The 24,759-nt window shown below is 44.9% G+C and overlaps 1 protein-coding gene across 2 annotated transcripts in view; it reads right to left on the reverse strand.

The window, feature by feature from the left end:
- GABRG2 (gamma-aminobutyric acid type A receptor subunit gamma2) overlaps window positions 1-24,759 on the reverse strand; it is a 234,322-nt gene that overhangs the window by 113,006 nt on the left and 96,557 nt on the right. For both annotated transcript variants that reach the window (XM_063928752.1, XM_063928753.1), the window contains exon 2: window positions 1,719-1,867. In XM_063928752.1, the coding sequence (XP_063784822.1) occupies window positions 1,719-1,867 (149 nt within the window). The remainder of the gene's footprint in view (window positions 1-1,718; window positions 1,868-24,759) is intronic.

The following is a 24,759-nucleotide window of genomic DNA, read 5'->3' on the forward strand; positions in this document are numbered from 1 at the left end:
AGAAAAATAACGAGCGAACAACTCGGAATGAGGGCCTAGGTCCAAAGTAGGCTGTTGCTACCTTATAGGCTTATACATGGTTTAAGGTTTTTCTTTGCTGTTTGTTAACTTGTACAACTGTTTTGAGCAATGATATTCCACAAACAATTCTTAGTAAATTTCTGTGTTGGATTGTTTTCTATTGAAAGTACTTGCGAGTTGCTTTGATCGTTAGAGTTCTAATAAATTACAAATTTGTGAAACATTTTTGAATAGAAATAACTGCCGTGTGTTTGTACCGCTGCTCTGTTAGTTTAGCCAGTCAGCCTTTAGCGTATGTTGGTGAGCTGTGAGGTTGTCAAAATTGACTGGAAATTATTGGGAATTTATGTTATTGAGGTTAATAACACTGTAGGGACAAAAATAAATAAATACAGATCCCAAACCAAAACACATGAGGGCAGTTTTGGCAAAATGAAAACCAATACACTAAGTTAATTCAGATCCAAAACATAGGGGCTCAGCGTACATCTCTACTTCATATACAGATCATGGACAGATATTGAAGTGTTGCATATCAAATTAATCCGCAGTCTCCTAGTGCGTCCTAACCACATCGCGTTGCGACTAAGATGCATTTTCAGCAGTAAAGGCAGCAAGAAAGATGCAAAAAGGACCCCCCGGCGAGAGCAGAGTCTCACGGGACCTTGCGCGCTGAGAGCAGCTGTTTGGCACGACTGGAGCAATGATATATGAGGACACATCTGTATAAGCAAGGTCACTATCAACTAAGTAGTTTGCTGTGTTAGCCAGAGGTGCGGATCAAATTATCAAAGTAAAGAGTGAATCAAATGAAACTGACGCACAGATAGTATGAGTACGTCCATTAGGAACAATGAAAGAATATACTGTAAAAAGCTAATATCGCTACAAATATATCCATGTATATACATAAGTACTCTGCAGTAGTAGCTTTTAGAAAATGACCTTACTTGTACAGAAGGGAAGTTTGGAGAAAAAATACCATACTGAAAAATTGCAGAACATGAAAACAAAACACAGATCTAGACAGTGTGCCGAAACTTAATATATGAGGTTCGCAATGTTATAATGCAAGTACTGTACCAGTGTGCTCTCTTTATGAACAGATAATGGGGTTCATTCCGACCCGTTCGCACGCAGTTCTTCGTTGCAGTGCAAACGGGCCAGAACTGCGCATGCACAGTGCCCGCAATGCGCACGCACGTCGTTGCCCAGCAACAGCCGTCGCCGGGCAATGACCAGAAGAGAGAAGAAAGTGATCGCTAGCGCGATCGCAATAAGATTGACAGGCGGGGAGGCATTCTGGGGTGGATGCTCACCGTTTTCCGGGCGTGGAGATCCAAACGCAGACGTGTTCAGGCGTTTGGGGGGCAGATATCTGACGTCAATCCCAGGACCTTCATCGCTAGATCCGTCGCACAGGCTAAGTAAGTCTGACCCTGGTCTTGTTTTGCAGGAAACTTTTTTAGCATAGCAGGGCTGCACAAGCGATCGCAGCCCTGCTATGCTAAAATACACTCCCCCATAGGCGGAGTCTGGTTGATCGCACGGGCAGCAAAAAGTTGCTACGTGCGATCAACTCGGAATGAGGGTCAAAGTGCCTTGTACTTTTTTCACATTACTATTTACATGATTGCCTTACAAATTCTCTATCTAAATCCAAAACTAGTGTAAATTTAAATATATGCACCACAAACCTCCAATATCAGGCCTGAGCTTGTTGTCATACCCCTTGAGAAGTCCATTTAAAATAGAGGTCACATCATTATCATGGAATTTTCTTGTCAATAGCCATGTCTTATTAGATGGCGCATCTTCATAATCTTCATCTTCTTTTTGAACAGTACTGTAGAACAAAGTGGACAAAAAGAATGAACTAAAGAAACATGATCACACCATAAATTGCAAATATTAGAACTGTGACAATTTTCATATTAGCCAGAACAAACTAAATAATGAGTTGCATGAGTGCATTTGTTTGTTGTCCTGTGTTCATTTTTAGATAGATGGTAATGTATCAAATATTCTAAAGAGGACAAGTGGAGAAGTTGCACATACTGTACCAACCAATTAGCTTATTACAGTGGTTCTCAAACTTTTTGGAATCACGGCACCCTAGAGTATCAGAATCTTTTTCACAAGACCCTTAGGCCAAAAGTTTCTTATTGAGAATTTTAGAAATACTGTAACTATTACATTAAGTAAATTGTGTTTATATGTCATCCTTAGGTTCAATTGTGAGGTGTGGGACAAGATTTGCTTCTGTTTGTCCACATATTTTATGATTGGAAGCCACCAGCACTGGTTTCACCTTTTACATTGACCATAAATAATTTGAATTGGTCCTGGACCACCAATCCAAGGCACCCCTGCAAGTGTCCTGAGGAACCCCATGGTGACTAGGCATGCAGTTTGAGAACCACTGACTTAGGCTATCATTTATCAAGTACAATCCTTAAAATGATAACCGGAAGCCGCTTGGTTACTGTGGGAAACTACTCCAATTGTCTTCTTTAAAAAGTCTGATACATCTTACCCAAAGTTAAAATAATTTGGAAACATGTCAGTGGTAAAATAGCAAGCACTTTATGAGTGGCAGCTGGGTTGCAGGTTTCAGGGTGCCCCGCTGCCTCACATGGGTGGAAGCCTTGCAGAGTTATAAATTGGAGAGAGAACCAACCAATCAGCTCCTTACTTGCTACATTACAGGCTGTTTGATAAGTGGCAGTTAGTAGCTGATTGGTTGGTACTTAATCTCTCTCCACTTTATCACTCTCCAATGTTTAGTACTTATGACTCATGGTCTGAAAAAACAGTTGTGAACCTAGGTGTGAGGCTGAATGCAGGGAGTGTGGTATGGAAGGTAGATAGTAACTAGGTCGACCACTATTGGTCGACAGTAACTAGGTCGACAGGGTCTCTAGGTCGACAGGGTCTTTTGGCAACATGGTCTAGGTCGACAGGTCAAAAGGTCGACATGAGTTTTTAATGTTTTTTTGGTGTCATATTCTTCGTAGAGTGACCGGGAACACCAATTAGTGCACCGTGTCCCCTCGCATGCTCGCTTCGCTCGGCACAGATTACCATTCCAATCGTAGTCCATGTGGATCGTTAAGTATGAAAAGGTTCAAAAAAAGAAAAAAATCGTGAAAAACTCATGTCGACCTTTTGACCTAGAACATGTCGACTTAGAGACCCTGTCGACCTAGAAACCCTGTCGACCTAGTTACTGTCGACCAATAGTGGTCAACCTAGATAGTGTCGACCTAGTTACTGTTGACCTAGAGACCGGATCCTAAATGGAGGACAAGACCTTTCCAATACACGTTTGCACTGTAAATTGGTGCAGTCCTCCAGGCTGTGTTGGGTTCTTGGGACAAGTAAAGGAGGAAGGTGGATTGACAGAGGGACAGTTGTCTGCAGACAGTCTGTGATAGATTAGGCTGTAGGCATTCTTCAGATTGCACTAGCACATATATGTGTTATGTTCAGGTCATACTTGCCTACATTTTTATAATCCTCAATGGGAGAAGCAGTTATGGACCTCGGGGGCAGGGCCGGGTGTCCACGTCATTAGACCTTGCCCCCATTGATTTAGGTGTCCACATAGTTTTGCCCATGTAATGTATATTATTGTTTTTCATTTTAAGATTAAAAAATAGTGTATCAGGTAGAACTTAATGCACAGATTAAAAATAACGTTGTGATGGGTTTTTTCTTAGATTGAATTACACTTTTTTAAATTAATAAAATCTCTGGTTCTTTGGAACTTCCACTTGAGCCACTATTTTTTTTAACCTTCTGCTGCCTGGCTGACATGACAAACTATTCACTGATTTAAATTTCAAGTGGAAGAAGCTAAGTTAAAGTTCAAGTGGTAGATGCTTGTGCGCTACAATAGCATCCTTATAAGCAGTGCTCTTTGTCTGATGATGCTCAACAGTACACAGTACGGGCACCTTTTTTTGTATTTTAATTGTTATAACTAGTTCTTAAGCAGAAAGAAGTCCAGGACATTTTTTCAGAAAGGAGAAAAATATTTGAAGAACTGTCTTAACTATGGAAGTTACCATAAATCTTACATCAACGTGTTACTTTCAGTAGTATCGGTGGCTTTTTTCCATAGGAAAAAAATGCATACAACTAACAAGTAATTTTCTTTTTTCGTAAAAAAATTAATAAATAAAAATAATGTAAGAGTATTTAATTAAACAACACATAAAGGCACTGCTAATATGCTAAATGATATTTTTCTGTATAAACTTTTTTTTTTAAATAACTGTGGGATATAAATACTAAACCTTATTGAAAAATAAAGTGGGTGGAGATAAAGCCAGTCAGCTCCTAACTGCTATGATAAATACAGTGGGGCAGATGTATTTACCTGGAGAAGGCATACGGAAGTGATAAACCAGTGATATGTGCAAGGTGATAAAGGCACCAGCCAATAAGCTCCAATATGTAAATTAACAGTTAGGATCTGATTGGCTGGTGCCTTTATCACCTTGCACATATCACTGGTTTATCACTTCCTTATGCCTTCTCCAGGTTAATACATCTGTCCCAGTGTTTGAAAAATGACAGTTAGGAGCTGGTTTGTTGGTTGGTACTTTGGGGTACATTTACTAAGCAGTGATAAGAGCGGAGAAGTGAGCCAGTGGAGAAGTTGCCCATGGCAACCAATCAACACTGAAGTAGCATCTTTAATTTGCATACTATAATATTATACAGAGTTGCTGATTGGTTGATGGGGAAATTTCTCCACTGGCTCACTTCTCTGCTCTTATCACTGCTTAGTAAATGTACCCCTTTATCTCTGTCCACTGTATCTCTCTCCAAGGCTTACTACGCAGACCCCTGTGTCTTTATTGAAGCACGCAGACATATCACAAATATACAACTTGAGCAGGAAAATTCATACTCAGACAAGAATTCAAATATTGTAAAGATAAAGATAAGCAAAAGCATAATACTGTATGTAAATACACAATCTTATATACAATAATAGACCTGACTGAGTATAATAACTAGAAGGCAAGATAGAGGTAGGAGAGCTGCAACCCAAATAGACCATGCCAAACTATAAATGATACATTAATGAATATAGAATAAGGTGCCTCATGCAGAATGGAGATTAGTAGGTGGATAAACATTTATTATGTATCAGACATTTAATAAGGAGCTGGTGTATCACAAACATACATATAACAATGGTTCCCAAATGTACATACAGTTTTTTCACTTACATACAAGTATATACACGTAACAAAAAGATGTAAACTGTTAATCAATTAATGCACATAAGTAATCTGTAGGAGTCACTTAACCACTTTAACAAATATGTTAGTAGCTTTTATGGAGACAAAGCAGATGATAGGTGGCACAAGTTTATGCATGCAGGGCAGAAGATGAGATGAAAGTGTGGCTATTGCTATGGAACTCCAGCACAATTGTATAAGACCCCTAGAGCCCCTGGTTGGATCTTCTGCCAACAACAGTCGCCCATTGTTCCCTTAGCGTATTATGCATACACATGTACTTAGGATGCCAACAGGTCTTAAACCTCAAGTACAGTGTTAGGGGCTTATACAATTGACTGGAGACTGCAGGATAATTGGGTAGAGTAATATACAGCATGATGATTGCCTGCAAAGAATGGTACACTGAGAGTTAACCAATCAGAGTAGGATCTAGGTCTCAGCAGCAGCAGGAGACACACTGTGTGTGTTGGTACTGCTGAACATGGTGCAGCAGGAATACCTACTTGCAGTCTGAGCTGAGGGAGAAAGGACAATAAAGTGCAGGCAAGGGAATAACCAAGCAATATAACAAGGCAAGGCAAGGTTCAGGAAGGACTGGGAGTCCGAGGTTTAGATACACAGAGTATCAACAGGACTGCAGAGGGGGGTGAGGTATAGACGATCTACATTCATTAGGACTCCTGTCATTAGGTCAGCCGAATATGGTTGACAAACACAAGGTGTACATGGACAAAAGATCGACATCTACATAAGGTCGACATATAAAAGGTCAACACTGGAAAAGGTCGACAGGGTCAAAAGGTCAATGTGACAATGTTTGACACAATTATAGTTGACCCACTTTTATTTGTACTTTTGTGGATAGATTTTTCATCTGGGACCACCATTTGTAGAAACGTGTGCCCTTGCGGGCTCGCTCACTTGTCACGAGGTTATGATTTATGACATGGATAGTCAAGGTAGGAACAAGTCCAGAAACATGAAAAAACAAAACAAAAAACACGTGTTAACCATTATCATGTCGACCATATGAACCTGTTGACCTTTTTCAGTGTCGACCTTTCATATGCCAACCTTTTGTCCATGTCAACATTCTGTCTGTCGACCATATGGGGTCACCAAAATGACTGTTGTCCAAATGTATATCGACCTACTGTCCAGATCCCCACACAGAGCATCCACATGAACTGGTGCAGAGAACTGGAATACAGGATTCCAAGATTTTACTACTTCGTGCCAAATTCCGGCGTACCAGTAGGTGAATAAACAATTAGGGATGGCAGATGTCTCTGAGTGGTCCTAAGAACAGGATCCGGTCAGCAAACCGGCAGTTGGGATACCACCGGTCGGAACACTCATGATGGAATCCTGACACTGGTCGCAATGCCGACACCAGGATCCTGACATGGATCAAAATGCCAGCGCTGGAATCCCGACTACTGGCATTCCAAATGTATGTATGCCAAGGCACCTTAGGGTCACACTGTGGGGGAGGGTGGGGGAGTTAGGTTGAGGCTACAGGGAGAGGGTTTGGGTCATGCTGCAGATATGGGGGGGTAAGGTCTAGGCACCACTGGGGAGGGTTAGGGTTAGGCTGTGGGGGGGGGGGGGGGAGGGACATTTAGGGACAGGCAGGAAAGGGGGGTTGGGGTCAGGGGGGTAGAAGAGGAGGGTTAGCATATTCACCTTCCAGTTCTCGGGATTCTGCGCATCAGGTTACTGCTGTCGGTAATCTGACAGCCGGCAACCCAAACGCTGTGATCCTGATATCATCCCCTAAGATCTTTTCAACTCTGTGTAGGTATTACTGTAACAAACTTCACTGCATGGACCACAAATGTGTAATGACACACGTGTTGAACTTTACTTATACAAGATCTCTGTGTCACATCTCTGTTATGTCTCTCCAGTTGAAACTGTAGATACGTTCAGAATGGGTTTGACTTTGCATTCTTGCATTTGTGTGCCCTCATTTTCTGAGCATGCACAGAATTAATTAATTAATGCAAGATATGCTATAAAGAATGCTCATCTTTGCATCCACCCCTATACTGTATATGTAATGTGACAATTGTGTGTTAGGCTGTATTATACTGTGACAGTCTAGTAGAAGGAACTGTTCTCTTTATTGCTTAGCGACACAGTCTAGCTATTCATTTAATCGCCCTTCAGTGCTGCAGTCACTGCTCTGAGTTGTTAAATACTACATGACAATGCTTATTTGTGACCATTGCATCAGTGATCTCCTAATTATGATAAACAACTGTTGTTAATGTTGCTGGGACTATGCAACCTACAGTACCTGAAGGGTTGGGGCTGTGGGGATCCCGGAGGTCAGCATACAGACCACGTGATCACGACCACAGAATGCCGGCGGGGAAAGGAAGGGTGGGAACGGGCAAGCGCAACAGAGTCCCTTGAGGGCTTGCTGCACTCGCCACGCAGTGGGCTCGGTGCAGAGCCGGCCTTAGCTATAGGCAGGCTAAGCATTTTCCTAGGGCATCCAAGCATGTCTAGGGGCATCCAAGCATGTCCCTGCAGTATCTCATGTTGGGAGGGACAGTCTGCAAACTAACTGTTACTTTCCAAATCTATTCAATCAGTACTTGTATAAACAGCTGTTTACATTTGTCAAATAGAATGCACACTGTCCCTTAAACTCCCTCCGACATGCTTGAATGCCCCTGACTTGTAAGACCTCAGACAGACAGCAGAAGCCCAGTAACTGTAATTCCTGGACCTGTGGCATTTTCACTGACTACATAAGGTTATTACTGCATGGCTCCTTATGATACCACATGTGTATTTTGGAAGACTGCTTCACATAAATCTGACATCACCTATACTGCTTGTACACATGGTGGAGGGGGACCCTGCTATCCTGTGTGTGTGTCCCTTATCCCTGTGCAAACCCCAGGTGTCGCAGGAACATAAGATGGGCAATGTTCTCCCCACACTTTATTTCCTAGTCTGCTCATGCCGTAATATTCTCCTGCCATCCAGTACTGTAACGTGATCAGTAAGTTGCGTTGCGCTATTTCTATATGAAACATCAGTGCAGCGTGACTTTCAGACACGTCAGACTGGAGGGCAGAGCATATTGCTCCCACAGTCAGTGGCGTAACTACTGCCCCCGCAGTCCTCGCGGTGGCTTGGGGGCGAGGGGCTGCGGGGGCGCCACTGATTTACAGCAGACTGACATGCGGACGAGCGTCCGCATGTCAGTCTGCAGTCTCCTTCCCTCCGCCGCTTGTTGGAGGGACACGGAGAGCACACAGCGCGCGCCTCCCTGTGTCCCTCCTGCTGCCTCATCTCCGGCGGCCGCGGGTCTAATAGGGGGAAGTGCCGTCCGTGAGCTCTAGTTGGCTCACGAACCGGCACTTCCCCCTAATAGACCCGCGGCCGCCGGAGATGATGCAGCAGGAGGGACACAGGAGAGACGAGCTGTGCCCTCCGTGTCCCTCCAAAAAGCGACGGCGCGGGGGGGGGGTAAATATCTGGCACTGGGGGCATATATGGCATGGGGGGGGGGGAGGGAGGAATATCTGGCACTGGGGGGAATATCTGGCACTGGGGGCATATCTGGCACTGGGGGGAGGGAATATCTGGCACTGGGGGCATATATGGCACTGGGGGGGGATATCTGGCACTGGGGGCATATATGGCACGGGGGCACATATGGCACTGGGGGGAATATCTGGCACTGGGGGCATATATGGCACTGGGGGGGGATATCTGGCACTGGGGCATATATGGCACTGGGGGGAATATCTGGTACTGGGGGGGGGGATATCTGGCACTGGGGCATATATGGCACTGGGGGGGAATATCTGGCACTGGGGGCATATATGGCACTGGGGGGGGATATCTGGCACTGGGGGCATATATGGCACGGGGGCATATATGGCACTGGGGGGAATATCTGGCACTGGGGGCATATATGGCACTGGGGGGGGATATCTGGCACTGGGGCATATATGGCACTGGGGGGAATATCTGGCACTGGGGGGAATATCTGGCACTGGGGGGGGGATATCTGGCACTGGGGCATATATGGCACTGGGGGGGGAATATCTGGCACTGGGGGCATATATGGCACTGGGGGGGAATATCTGGCACTGGGGGCATATATGGCACTGGGGGGGATATCTGGCACTGGGGGCATATATGGCACGGGGGGAATATCTGGCACTGGGGGGGAATATCTGGCACTGGGGGCATATATGGCACGGGGGGAATATCTGGCACTGGGGGGGAATATCTGGCACTGGGGGCATATATGGCACTGGGGGCATATTTGGCACTGGGGGGGAATATATGGCACTGGGGGCATATCTGGCACTGGGGGCATATGTGGCACTGGTGGGGGAATATCTGGCACTGGGGGCATATGTGGCACTGGGGGGGTATATGTGTACCTGGCACATGGGGACGACGACTATATTTGGCACTGGGGCATGTAAGTACCTGGCACCGTGGGGGAATATCTGGCACTGGGGACATATGTGGCACTGGGAGCACAGCCCTAGCAACAAGGACTACCTCCTAGCAACGAGCATGACACCCAGTGCATGAAACACCTGGCAACGAGCATGACACCCAGTGCATGAAACACCTGGCAACGAGCATGACACCCAGTGCATGAAACCCCTGGCAACGAGCATGACACCCTGAGCATGAAAATCCCTGGCACCGTGCATGGAACCAAGAGCATGAAACCCCTGGCAACGAGCATGACACCCAGTGCATGAAACCCCTGACAACGAGCAGGTAATTGAAAAGTAATTAGAAGCCTTACTGTAGGACTTAATGTGTAATGGGCATTACGGTGTGTGGCATAATGTATCACGGACATTGCGGTGTGTGTCATAATGTGTCACAGGCATTACGGTGTATGGTATACTATATCGCGGGCATTGTGATATGTGGTATAATGTCTCAGGGTCATTGCAGTGTGTGGCATAATGTATCACGGACATTGCGGTGTGTGTCATAATGTGTCAGGCATTACGGTGTGTGGTATACTATATCACGGGCATTGTGGTATGTGGTATAATGTCTCAGGGTCATTGCAGTGTGGCATAATACATAACGGGCATTGCGATGTGTGGCATAGGGTATAACGGGCAGGGCATTGCGGTATATGTCACAGGCATTACGGTGTATGGTATATTATATCACGGGCATTGTGGTATAATGTCTCAAGGTCATTGCAGTGTGTGGCATAATGTGTCACAGGCATTGTATGTGCTATAATGTATCGGGCATTGCAGTGTGTGGCATAATGTATCACGGACATTGCGGTGTGTGTCATAATGTGTCACAGACATTGTATGTGCTATAATGTATCAGGGGCATTGCAGTGTGTAGCATAATGTATAACGGGCATTGCGATTCCTGTCATAATGTGTCACAGGCATTACGGTGCGTGGCATAATGTGTCACAGACATTACGGTGTGTGGCATAATGTGTCGGGGGCATTACAGTGTGTGCATATTGTGTCGTGCATTATTGTGTGCGGCATAATGTCTAAGGGCTATTGCAGTATGTGGCATAATGTATACTGGGCATTACTATAAGGAGGAAAAATGACAAATAATGTAAGGGGCATGAATCAGGATTATTTTTCTTTCCTGTGGTGGCCAACGTATGGGCGTGCAGGTTGCAAAACTGGGGTATAAGGTAGTCTTTTCCTGCAATACCACGCCCCTTTATGCAAAACCACGCCCACTCCAACAAAACCACGCCCCTTTTTTGGCGCGCACGCCTTAGGCGCGCGCATATTTATCCCTTTCTTGTTCCCAGTTGTGGAGCATGAAGGGGGGGGGGGGGGGGGGGGGGGCGCCGAAGAATTTTTTGGCTTGGGGGAGAAAAATTTCTAGTTACGCCACTGCCCACAGTATAAAATAAGGGGCATGCAGTTGCCAGGAGTAACAGACACCAGCAAACACACTGAACAGTGAAAAGAATGGACAGTTGCTACATGTTTGATACTGGTCTTTTTGTATAACCAGCAAGTGTGGTAATATCTCGACATTGCTGCTATCTGTTTCCAACAAGCAAGCGAAAAATAAAGGGTGAGGCTTGCAAAGGATGGCATACCCTGTGAGGTCACAACCCTTTTTCAGGTGCCCCTTTAACGGGTGCGAGCGCAAGCACTCACCCATCCTGCCACCCCCATCTCACAAAACGCAGTCACGGATCCAGGGAGCTGCATGGGCGCACACACTGACTGCAAGCACGCCAGCAAGCAAAAGTAAGTTTTATTTTTAAAAAAGCTACTAGCATTACCAATGTGCGGCATATGTGTAAGGTGCATTAATGTGTGGAATAATGTGTATTATGGGCATTACTGTGTGGAATAATGTGTATTATGGGCATTACTGTGTGCCATTATGCAGGGTTGAACTGGCCCACAGGGTAACACCCTGGTGGGTCCCACTGCCTGAGTATTGCTGGGTCAGATGCAGAACTAGCTGCGGTGCTAGGGGGCACCAGACAAAATTATGCCTAGGGCATCAAATTGGCTAGGGCCGGCTCTGGCTCGGCTCGTTGCGCTCACCACAGGTTCTATTCCCACTCTATGGGTGAAACACCCACGAGTGGGAATAGTTCCTGTCAGTCAGCATGGTGACTGCTGGGATTTGAGCAGATGTTGGCAGGATTGTTGGGAGTAAGCCCTCCAAAGGGGTCTAATTTAAACAGCTGTATCCTGTTATATTAAAATATATCACATCAATTAATGGCCAGATTGAGAGATAAACACAGAAGGCACAGCAGTTGCATCTTTGATCACAGATGCTGTACAAAAATATGGTAATGCCTCCAGAAGCCCCTTGTGTAAAAAGATGCCTCCTGCTGGCTTCTTTGATCCATAGACCCAGCATCCATTGGTGTAGGCAGATTGGGTGCAGGGGGTGCCATAGCTACAATATGTTGCCCACCTTATAGGGGCCTGACTCATCTGCACCCAGGTCATTTACTGCAGTTGCCTGCTAAGAACTGTGTGGCATAATGGTAACTGGGAGCATTGTGTGGCATAATGATAACTGGGGGCACTATGTGGCATAATGGTAACTGGGGGCACTGTGTGGCATAATGATAACTGGGGGCACTGTGTGGCATAATGGTAACTGGGAGCACTGTGTGGCATAATGGTAACTGGGGGCACTGTGTGGCATAATGGTAACTGGGAGCACTGTGTGGCATAATGGTAACTGGGGGCACTGTGTGGCACAATGATAACTGGGGGCACTGTGTGGCATAATGATAACTGGGGGCACTATGTGGCATAATGGTAACTGGGGGCACTGTGTGGCATAATGATAACTGGGGCACTGTGTGGCATAATGGTAACTGGGAGCACTGTGTGGCATAATGGTAACTGGGGGCACTGTGTGGCATAATGATAACTGGGGGCACTGTGTGGCATAATGGTAACTGGGAGCACTGTGTGGCATAATGGTAACTGGGGGCACTGTGTGGCACAATGATAACTGGGGGCACTGTGTGGCATAATGATAACTGGGGGCACTATGTGGCATAATGGTAACTGGGGGCACTGTGTGGCATAATGATAACTGGGGGCACTGTGTGGCATAATGGTAACTGGGAGCACTGTGTGGCATAATGGTAACTGGGGGCACTGTGTGGCACAATGATAACTGGGGGCACTGTGTGGCTTTGGCTACTGCAGCAGTACAATTTAGCATATTGCTAACTTGGGGCATTACAACGTGACTTTGGGGTATATGTACTAAGGGGTCTATTTACTAAAACTTGGAGAGTGATAAAGTACCTGCCAACTAGATCATTACTGTCATTTCTCAAACACAGCCTGTAACACGGCAGTTAGGAGCTGATTGGCTGGCACTTTATCTTTCTCCAAGGCTTAGTAAATATTCCTCTTAAGGAGCATACACACAGTGAGATTTTGGCTATCTTCGATTTTGACTATGCGATATGGACTGTGTGCTTGCGATACTGGCTATGTGCGATTTTGACTAAGTGCCAATTTTGGCTAAATTTTAGTACTAGATAATCAAAATTGACTTGTCTGCACAGTCTATCTAACCTTGCGATACCGACCCCGTGGGACCGCACATCGGGATTGCATCAGGATCGCAAGGTGGCTAACACCTTTCCTTTGTAATTTGCACTAACTTTACTTGTGATATTGAATATATAGGTAATATCACACCGTGTGTACACACCTTAAGCCTTGGAGAGTGATAAAGTGGAGAGAAATAAATTAACAGCCAATCAACCCCTAACTGCCGTGTTACAGGCTGTGTTTGAAAAGTGGCAGTTAGGAGACGGTTGGTTGGTAGTTTGTCTCTCTCCCCTTTATCACTCTCCAAGGATTAATACATCGGCCCCTGTAAATATAAACAGGGTGCAGCGTGTGGTATAATGTGAACTACTGTAGGGTACCACTATTGGGCAAAAAATTAACAACTGCTACGGAGAGAGGTTTCTCTATAGAGGGGAGAAGGGACCCCTTCAAAATGTTGCTATGGCACCCACACAGTTCTGCTATGCCCCTAGCAGCACTGGATTATCTGCAAGAATATCGATCATCTGAGTATACTTCAGCCTTCTCAGGATGTCTGGTGTTTTCATGCTGCCAGGGCCGGTGAATCGGCATCCAAGGATGCAGCCACTGGTCTTGGCACACTCAGAAAATGGGTCGACATGCCCCCGTTCTTTGCAACCCTGGCCTCCAAATGGGGCTTGGGGAGCACAGCAACCATCGCTGCAGACACAGATCTGCACATGGCCAGTAGAGACCATGCACACGCAGAGATCAGAAAACAATGGAGTATATGTAAATCATCAGGTTGGGATCAGTATGAAATACCTACAATCAAAATCCCGACAACCACTGACCGACGGTCAAAATCCCGACATGGTCAAAATCCTGACATGGTCAAAATACCGACATTTTAAATACCGACTAGATCAAAATACCGACATTTAAAATGTCGGCAGGTCAAAAAGTCGACATGAGTTTTTCATGATTTTTTAGTTGAAACCGACTTGTTCATACTCTACTATCCCAGTGGATCTGGAGGGGGAATTTAATAGTGTGCCGAGCACAGCAGGTGTGGTATTGAAGGTCGACCACACTTAGGTTGACAGTGTCTAGGTCGACCACTATTGGTCTATGGTAATTAGGTCGACAGGGATTCTATGTTAACAGGGTCTCCAGGTCGACAGGTCAAAAGGTCAACATGAGTTTTTTAATCTTTTTTTATGTCGTTTTCACCGTGCAGTGACCGGGAACCCCATTTAGTGCACCGTGTCCCCTAGAATGGCTTGCTTTGCTCGCCAAGCTTTGGGCAAGGTGCCTCGCTCCGCTACTGCTGCGCTCAGCACAGGTTACCATTCCCAATTGTAGTCCACGTGGATCGTAAAGTATGAAAAAGTTCAAAAAAAGATTTAAAAAAAAAAAAAACTCATGTCAACCTTTTGACCTAGAACATGTCGACCTAGTTACTGTCGACCAATAGTGGTCGACCTAGACACTGTTGACCTAGGTCTTGTCAACCTAGAGACCAGATACCGAGCACAGCAATCCATGCGAGGGGACGCGGTACTCTTATACGGTGTCTATGTCAACCAATGACCTCGGCACACTATTGTATTCCCCCTCCAGGTCCAATGGGATGGTAGAGTATGAACAAGTTGGTTTCAATAAAAGAATAAATGAAAAACTCATGTCGACTTTTTGACCTGTCAACATTTTCAATGTCAGTATTTTTGCCATGTCGGGATTTTGACTGTCGGACAATGGTTGTCGGGATTTTGAACGTCGGGATTTTGATTGTAGGTAATCAGGCCCCAAATGCACTGTTAGGATGTACAAATCATGTCTCTCATTAGGATCTATTTTAATAGGAATAAATAAGACTTTAATTATGTCACATGTATCCACACTTCTGAAATTCTGCCTTTTTCATCTCAAAGCTTAAATAGCGGTCTCCTATGAAGCTGCAGTTCTGAGGCAGCATCAATAAAGCAGCATTTGATACTCTTAACATTGTAGCAGTAGTAGTGGTAATCTGATAAACATTTAAAGATTTTCATCTCTGAATCAATTTAATGTTTCCAATTTAGGATACACTGAATAAACTATAATTGATGGCTGTGTGTACTAAGGAATATAGCTGGTGTCTTTCATCTGGCTTTTAATTAATATTGCATCACTCATTTTTGAATGGTTATTGATATTATCATATAACGTTATTTCGAGAACTAATTCTAGAACAGGTTATCCTACTTTATTAACTTGGAACCCCATGATTTTCATAAATAATTATTATTGACCTTTTTATTTGGGACAGTAATTAATTAACACTGTATATTTTGTAAATGACAACTAGAGACAAATTGGTTCCTATGGGCAACTTTTCCTCATACTTGTCCACACTCTCATATAAATTGAATATCTGGTGGCTCTTCGGGACAATGGGAAGAGTAGGCTAGTCTCCCGCAAGCCGCCTACAGCCACACACTTACTGAGTGAAGTGGGCGACTGTCAGCTGATGGTGTGATTTGTGCTGATTGGCCCATTCTTCAAAATGCCAGTAACTGTAGCGCTGTATAGTAGGTGTGGGGAAGATTTGTTACATCACCCCTTGGGATAGATGTACTCAGACTTGGAGAGTGATAAAGTGGAGAAAGATAAACTACCAACCAATTAGCGTTTCTCAAATTTTCACAACTGCGCCTATGTAAAGATGTTATGGATGTTGTGTGAAAAAAACAGAAGTGGAGAACAGCAATCTAAATAATAGTGTTTAATAAACTATCATAAGATAAATTCATGATTTGCAAATAAACCCTAATAACCAAAAGAAAAAATAGGTGAACAAGAAAAGGAAAAAAAAAAGGAAAACCTCCAAATTCACTGTATACTCAAGTGAGTACAGGACGGTGGGACGCCACACTCTATTCTCACCGTATAAGCAATAAAAAAAAAATTATTTTTGACTATTTTTTTTATATATATTTTTTTCATTCTTCTTTTTATTTTTTCTCTTTTCTTATTTATATATAATTTTTATCCAATTTTTTTTTTTTTTTTTCCTTTTCTTGTTCACCTATTTTTTCTTTTGGTTATTAGGGTTTATTTGCAATTATGAATTTATCTTATGATAGTTTATTAAACACTATTATTTAGATTGCTGTTCTCCACTTCTGTTTTTTCACACAACACCCATAACATCTTTACATAGGCGCAGTTGTGAAAATTTGAGAAACGCCATTAACTTTCTGGGGATTTTGGGTTTAGCCCCAATCACGTATTGCTGCCACCCTCATAATATCCATATAGGTAGAGCGCTGATTACATCTGTAATTACCAACCAATTAGCTCCTAACTTATTTTTCAAACATGGCGTGTAACATGGCAGTTAGACGCTGATTGGTTGGTACATTCTCTCTCTCTAATTTATCACTCACGAAGGCTCAGTACATTTCCCCGTCTAGCAGTGCTAAGTGTCAATTAATCTTGTCTATTGAGAACAGATTTATGTAAGTACAGTATAGCTAGAAGGACAAAATGTACATAACTGAGGGGTCTATTCACGAAGCAGTGAAAAGAGTGGAGAAGTGAGCCAGTGGAGAAGTTGCCCATGGCAACCAATCAGCTTCTCCGTACAATTGTATAGTATGCATATTATATATGTTACTTCAAAACTGATTGGTTGCCATGGGCAACTTCTCCACTGACTCACTTTTCCAAACTTTTCACTGCTTCAAGAATAGACCAATGAGTGTTCACAGAGGGAGGTGAATGTCTACATCGCAGGATCCTCATGGCATACGGTAGGTAGCATATTATGCACAGGAGAAAGAGAGAGCCTTAAATACCACATTCACTAACTTATTTACTGTACATCCTGTTACCTAGCAACGTATTGATCAACTCACCTGCAGTTCAAATAACTATTAAATAATTGGTAATACTCTCACTTTTGCTCTTTGCGTCCCAAAACAATTTCTCAAATGTATATTCAGCAATTACCTTGCATACCGTATAGGCAAGTTACAGTAATAACATCCCTATATGACTAATGGTATCCGTTCACATGGTCGACCATGTTATGGTCGACAGTCATTAGGTCGACCACTATTGGTCGACATTGACATGGTCGACATGGACACATGGTCGACACATGAACATGGTCGACACATGAAAGGTCGACACATGAAAAGGTCGACATGAGTTTTTTAACTTTTTTTTCTTTTGGGGAACTTTTCCATACTTTACGATCCACATGGACTACGATTGGAACGGTAAAGTGTGCTGAGCGAAGCGGTAGCGGAGCGAAGGCACCATGCCCGAAGCATGGCGAGCGAAGCGAGCCATGCGAGGGGACGCGGTGCACTAATTGGGGTTCCCAGTCACTTTACGCAAAAAACGACACCCAAAAAAGTAAAAAAACTCATGTAGACCTTTTCATATGTCGACCTTTCATGTGTAGACCATTTTCATGTGTCGACAATGTGTCCATGTCGACCAATAGTGGTCGACCTAATGACTGTCGACCATAACATGGTCGACCATTCATACCGGAACCATGACTAATACAGTCCTAAAACAAATTAGGACTGCAACAGTCATATACAGTATCAGATATTTACAAAACAAAATACAAAAACAAACAAAAACAATTGCATAGTAAATCATTGAATAACTTCACATGTTGACTTCATGTAACATCATTAAGTTTTACAATTATAGAGAAAGCACATTACAGTACATTACTCCAAATCCCTTTTCTACATACAGATGCATCCTAATACACAACTGCCACAGTTGTGCCAAACCGAGCTTCACAGTACTCCAGGTCCGTGCAACTCGACTTGAGCCAAGTGTTTTTTTTTCACTTGAATGTGCATCAAATTAAATGACTGAATGCAACAAAACTACTTAAAGAGACTGCACAGATCAATTTGAGCGAATCTCAATCACATCTGTGAGCGAATTAGTCAATGCAGCAGGGAATTAAATAATGATAGAGGTGCATTATGAGCACATCTTAAATAATAAACCTAATAGCTCTTTTGTACTTTTGTGGTATAACTGAAATGTATAAACCTGTTGATTGGCATAGATGCATCATTATGTTGTGTTTCAAAATGATTAAAATCTTAATGTAAGGCAAATGTCTTCTAAAATTTGAATTTTGATTCTACTCAGAGCTTTTTTTTTGTGCAATAAGTTTCCAGATGCACAAAAAGTATTACATTTACAAACAAAGTGAACATTATATTTTTTCAAAGTATTCACCAGAGGAGTCTATACAAAGTTGTATGCTATCAAACCATTTGGTGAAGCAGCTGGACCAGTCCGAACCAGAGGCGTGTGGTGACACCCAGTGCGCACCCTTGATATGACAGCGCGCCAGCTCGCGGCAAAAAAGGGGTCATAGGCGCAAAAGGGGGTGTGGCCTAGCAGGATCAGGGCCGGCTCTAGGCATGTTCGAATAGAGCGGCCGCGCAGGGCGCCACCCTTAATGGGCGCCGCGCGCTGGCGCCGCCATATTCGAAGCTGGAGCCAGCCCCGTGCAGCATTGGCCCGGCCGTGTGTGCGCTATGCGCGCTGTGCTGCGCAGGTGTCTAACGTCAGACGCCGGCGCCGCGCAGCGAGCATAGCGCACACAAGTGGCCGCCCGGCCGCCCGCACCTGGACCCGTACTCGCCCGGCCGCACTCCAGCACTCGGACAGGCTCAACAGTACTCCTCCCCCTCTCAGCTCCGCAGGTATTGGGGGGGGAAATTAATCTGGCACTGTGGGGGCATATCTGGCACCGTGGGGGCATTTTTGGCACACTGGGGGCATTTCTGGCACACTAGGGGCAGATCTGGCACACTGGGGGCATATCTGGCACACTGGGGGCATATTTGGCACACTGGGGGCATATCTGGCACACTGGGGGCATATCTGGCACTGTGGGGGGCATTTCTGGCACTGTGGGGGCATTTCTGGCTCTGTAAGGGCATATCTGGCACTGTGGGGGCATATCTGGCACACTGGGGGCATTTATCTGGCACACTGGGGGCATTTATCTGGCATACTGGGGGCATTTATCTGGCACTGTGGGGGCATTTATCTGGCACTGTGGGGGCATATCTGGCACACGGGGCATATCTGGCACTGTGGGGGGCATATCTGGCACTGTGGGGGGCATATCTGGCACTGTGGGGGCATATCTGGCACTGTGGGGGCATATCTGGCACACTGGGGGCATTTCTCTGGCACACTGGGGGCATTTATCTGGCACACTGGGGGCATTTCTGGTACATTTCTGGCTCTGTGGGGGCATATCTGGCTCTGTAGGGGCATATCTGGCTCTGTGGGGGCATTTATGTATTTGGCACACTGGGGGCATTTCTGGCACACTGGGGGCATTTCTGGCACAGTGGGGGCATTTATCTGGCACTGTGGGGGCATTTATCTGGCACTGTGGGGTCATTTATCTGGCACTGTGGGCATTTATCTGGCACTGTGGGGACATTTATCTGGCACTGTGGGGTCATTTATCTGGCACAGTGGGGGCATTTATCTGGCACTGTGGGGACATTTATCTGGCACTGTGGGGGCATTTATCTGGCACTGTGGGGACATTTATCTGGCACTGTTGGGTCATTTATCTGGCACTGTGGGCATTTATCTTGCACTTTGGGGACATTTATCTGGCACTGTGCGGTCATTTATCTGGCACTGTGGGCATTTATCTGGCACTGTGGGGACATTTATCTGGCACTGTGGGGGCATTTATCTGGCACTGTGGGGGCATTTATCTGGCACTGTGGGGACATTTTGGCACTGTGGGGGCATTTATCTGGCACTGTGTGGGCATTTATCTGGCACTGTGGGGACATTTATCTGGCACTGTGGGGGCATTTATCTGGCACTGTGGGGTTATTTATCTGGCACTGGGGTATAAGGTAGTCTTTTCCTGCAATGCCACGCCCCTTTATGCAAAACCACGCCCACTCCAACAAAACCACGCCCCTTTTTTTTGGCGCGCGCGCCTTAGGCGCGCGCATATTTATCCCTTTCTTGTTCCCAGTTGTGGAGCATGAAAGGGGGGGGGGCGTCGAAGATTTTTTTGGCTTGGGGGAGAAAAATTTCTAGTTACGCCACTGCCCACAGTATAAAATAAAGGGCATGCAGTTGCCAGGAGTAACAGACACCAGCAAACACACTGAACAGTGAAAAGAATGGACAGTTGCTACATGTTTGATACTGGTCTTTTTGTATAACCAGCAAGTGTGGTAATATCTCGACATTGCTGCTATCTGTTTCCAACAAGCAAGCGAAAAATAAAGGGTGAGGCTTGCAAAGGATGGCATACCCTGTGAGGTCACAACCCTTTTTAAGGTGCCCCTTTAACGGGTGCGAGCGCAAGCACTCACCCATCCTGCCACCCCCATCTCACAAAACGCAGTCACGGATCCAGGGAGCTGCATGGGCGCACACACTGACTGCAAGCACGCCAGCAAGCAAAAGTACGTTTTATTTTTAAAAAAGCTACTAGCATTACCAATGTGCGGCATATGTGTAAGGTGCATTAATGTGTGGAATAATGTGTATTATGGGCATTACTGTGTGGAATAATGTGTATTATGGGCATTACTGTGTGCCATTATGCAGGGTTGAACTGGCCCACAGGGTAACACCCTGGTGGGTCCCACTGCCTGAGTATTGCTGGGTCAGATGCAGAACTAGCTGCGGTGCTAGGGGGCACCAGACAAAATTATGCCTAGGGCATCAAATTGGCTAGGGCCGGCTCTGGCTCGGCTCGTTGCGCTCACCACAGGTTCTATTCCCACTCTATGGGTGAAACACCCACGAGTGGGAATAGTTCCTGTTAGTCAGCATGGTGACTGCTGGGATTTGAGCAGATGTTGGCAGGATTGTTGGGAGTAAGCCCTCCAAAGGGGTCTAATTTAAACAGCTGTATCCTGTTATATTAAAATATATCACATCAATTAACGGCCAGATTGAGAGATAAACACAGAAGGCACAGCAGTTGCATCTTTGATCACAGATGCTGTACAAAAATATGGTAATGCCTCCAGAAGCCCCTTGTGTAAAAAGATGCCTCCTGCTGGCTTCTTTGATCCATAGACCCAGCATCCATTGGTGTAGGCAGATTGGGTGCAGGGGGTGCCATAGCTACAATATGTTGCCCACCTAATAGGGGCCTGACTCATCTGCACCCAGGTCATTTACTGCAGTTGCCTGCTAAGAACTGTGTGGCATAATGGTAACTGGGAGCATTGTGTGGCATAATGATAACTGGGGGCACTATGTGGCATAATGGTAACTGGGGGCACTGTGTGGCATAATGATAACTGGGGGCACTGTGTGGCATAATGGTAACTGGGAGCACTGTGTGGCATAATGGTAACTGGGGGCACTGTGTGGCATAATGGTAACTGGGAGCACTGTGTGGCATAATGGTAACTGGGGGCACTGTGTGGCACAATGATAACTGGGGGCACTGTGTGGCATAATGATAACTGGGGCACTATGTGGCATAATGGTAACTGGGGGAACTGTGTGGCATAATGATAACTGGGGGCACTGTGTGGCATAATGGTAACTGGGAGCACTGTGTGGCATAATGGTAACTGGGGGCACTGTGTGGCATAATGATAACTGGGGGCACTGTGTGGCATAATGGTAACTGGGAGCACTGTGTGGCATAATGGTAACTGGGGGCACTGTGTGGCACAATGATAACTGGGGGCACTGTGTGGCATAATGATAACTGGGGGCACTATGTGGCATAATGGTAACTGGGGGCACTGTGTGGCATAATGATAACTGGGGGCACTGTGTGGCATAATGGTAACTGGGAGCACTGTGTGGCATAATGGTAACTGGGGGCACTGTGTGGCACAATGATAACTGGGGGCACTGTGTGGCTTTGGCTACTGCAGCAGTACAATTTAGCATATTGCTAACTTGGGGCATTACAACGTGACTTTGGGGTATATGTACTAAGGGGTCTATTTACTAAAACTTGGAGAGTGATAAAGTACCTGCCAACTAGATCATTACTGTCATTTCTCAAACACAGCCTGTAACACGGCAGTTAGGAGCTGATTGGCTGGCACTTTATCTTTCTCCAAGGCTTAGTAAATATTCCTCTTAAGGAGCATACACACAGTGAGATTTTGGCTATCTTCGATTTTGACTATGCGATATGGACTGTGTGCTTGCGATACTGGCTATGTGCGATTTTGACTAAGTGCCAATTTTGGCTAAATTTTAGTACTAGATAATCAAAATTGACTTGTCTGCACAGTCTATCTAACCTTGCGATACCGACCCCGTGGGACCGCACATCGGGATTGCATCAGGATCGCAAGGTGGCTAACACCTTTACTTTGTAATTTGCACTAACTTTACTTGTGATATTGACTATATAGGTAATATCACACCGTGTGTACACACCTTAAGCCTTGGAGAGTGATAAAGTGGAGAGAAATAAATTAACAGCCAATCAACCCCTAACTGCCGTGTTACAGGCTGTGTTTGAAAAGTGGCAGTTAGGAGACGGTTGGTTGGTAGTTTGTCTCTCTCCCCTTTATCACTCTCCAAGGATTAATACATCGGCCCCTGTAAATATAAACAGGGTGCAGCGTGTGGTATAATGTGAACTACTGTAGGGTACCACTATTGTGCAAAAAATTAACAACTGCTACGGAGAGAGGTTTCTCTATAGAGGGGAGAAGGGACCCCTTCAAAATGTTGCTATGGCACCCACACAGTTCTGCTATGCCCCTAGCAGCACTGGACTATCTGCAAGAATATCGATCATCTGAGTATACTTCAGGCTTCTCAGGATGTCTGGTGTTTTCATGCTGCCAAGGCCGGTGAATCGGCATCCAAGGATGCAGCCACTGGTCTTGGCACACTCAGAAAATGGGTCAACATGCCCCCGTTCTTTGCAACCCTGGCCTCCAAATGGGGCTTGGGGAGCACAGCAACCGTCGCTGCAGACACAGATCTGCACATGGCCAGTAGAGACCATGCACACGCAGAGATCAGAAAACAATGGAGAGATACATAAATCATCAGGTTGGGATCAGTATGAAATACCTACAATCAAAATCCCGACAACCACTGACCGACGGTCAAAATCCCGACAAGGTCAAAATCCTGACATGGTCAAAATACCGACATTTTAAATACCGACTAGATCAAAATACCGACATTTAAAATGTCGGCAGGTCAAAAAGTCGACATGAGTTTTTCATGATTTTTTAGTTGAAACCGACTTGTTCATACTCTACTATCCCAGTGGATCTGGAGGGGGAATTTAATAGTGTGCCGAGCACAGCAGGTGTGGTATTGAAGGTCGACCACACTTAGGTTGACAGTGTCTAGGTCGACCACTATTGGTCTATGGTAATTAGGTCGACAGGGATTCTATGTTAACAGGGTCTCCAGGTCGACAGGTCAAAAGGTCAACATGAGTTTTTTAATCTTTTTTTATGTCGTTTTCACCGTGCAGTGACCGGGAACCCCATTTAGTGCACCGTGTCCCCTAGAATGGCTTGCTTTGCTCACCAAGCTTTGGGCAAGGTGCCTCGCTCCGCTACTGCTGCGCTCAGCACAGGTTACCATTCCCAATTGTAGTCCACGTGGATCGTAAAGTATGAAAAAGTTCAAAAAAAGATTAAAAAAAAAAACTCATGTCAACCTTTTGACCTAGAACATGTCGACCTAGTTACTGTCGACCAATAGTGGTCGACCTAGACACTGTTGACCTAGGTCTTGTCAACCTAGAGACCAGATACCGAGCACAGCAATCCATGCGAGGGGACGCGGTACTCTTATACGGTGTCTATGTCAACCAATGACCTCGGCACACTATTGTATTCCCCCTCCAGGTCCAATGGGATGGTAGAGTATGAACAAGTTGGTTTCAATAAAAGAATAAATGAAAAACTCATGTCGACTTTTTGACCTGTCAACATTTTCAATGTCAGTATTTTTGCCATGTCGGGATTTTGACTGTCGGACAATGGTTGTCGGGATTTTGAACGTCGGGATTTTGATTGTAGGTAATCAGGCCCCAAATGCACTGTTAGGATGTACAAATCATGTCTCTCATTAGGATCTATTTTAATAGGAATAAATAAGACTTTAATTATGTCACATGTATCCACACTTCTGAAATTCTGCCTTTTTCATCTCAAAGCTTAAATAGCGGTCTCCTATGAAGCTGCAGTTCTGAGGCAGCATCAATAAAGCAGCATTTGATACTCTTAACATTGTAGCAGTAGTAGTGGTAATCTGATAAACATTTAAAGATTTTCATCTCTGAATCAATTTAATGTTTCCAATTTAGGATACACTGAATAAACTATAATTGATGGCTGTGTGTACTAAGGAATATAGCTGGTGTCTTTCATCTGGCTTTTAATTAATATTGCATCACT

This window comes from Pseudophryne corroboree, chromosome 6 (genome assembly GCF_028390025.1).
Source record: "Pseudophryne corroboree isolate aPseCor3 chromosome 6, aPseCor3.hap2, whole genome shotgun sequence".
In the NCBI taxonomy this organism is placed as follows: Eukaryota; Metazoa; Chordata; class Amphibia; order Anura; family Myobatrachidae; genus Pseudophryne; species Pseudophryne corroboree.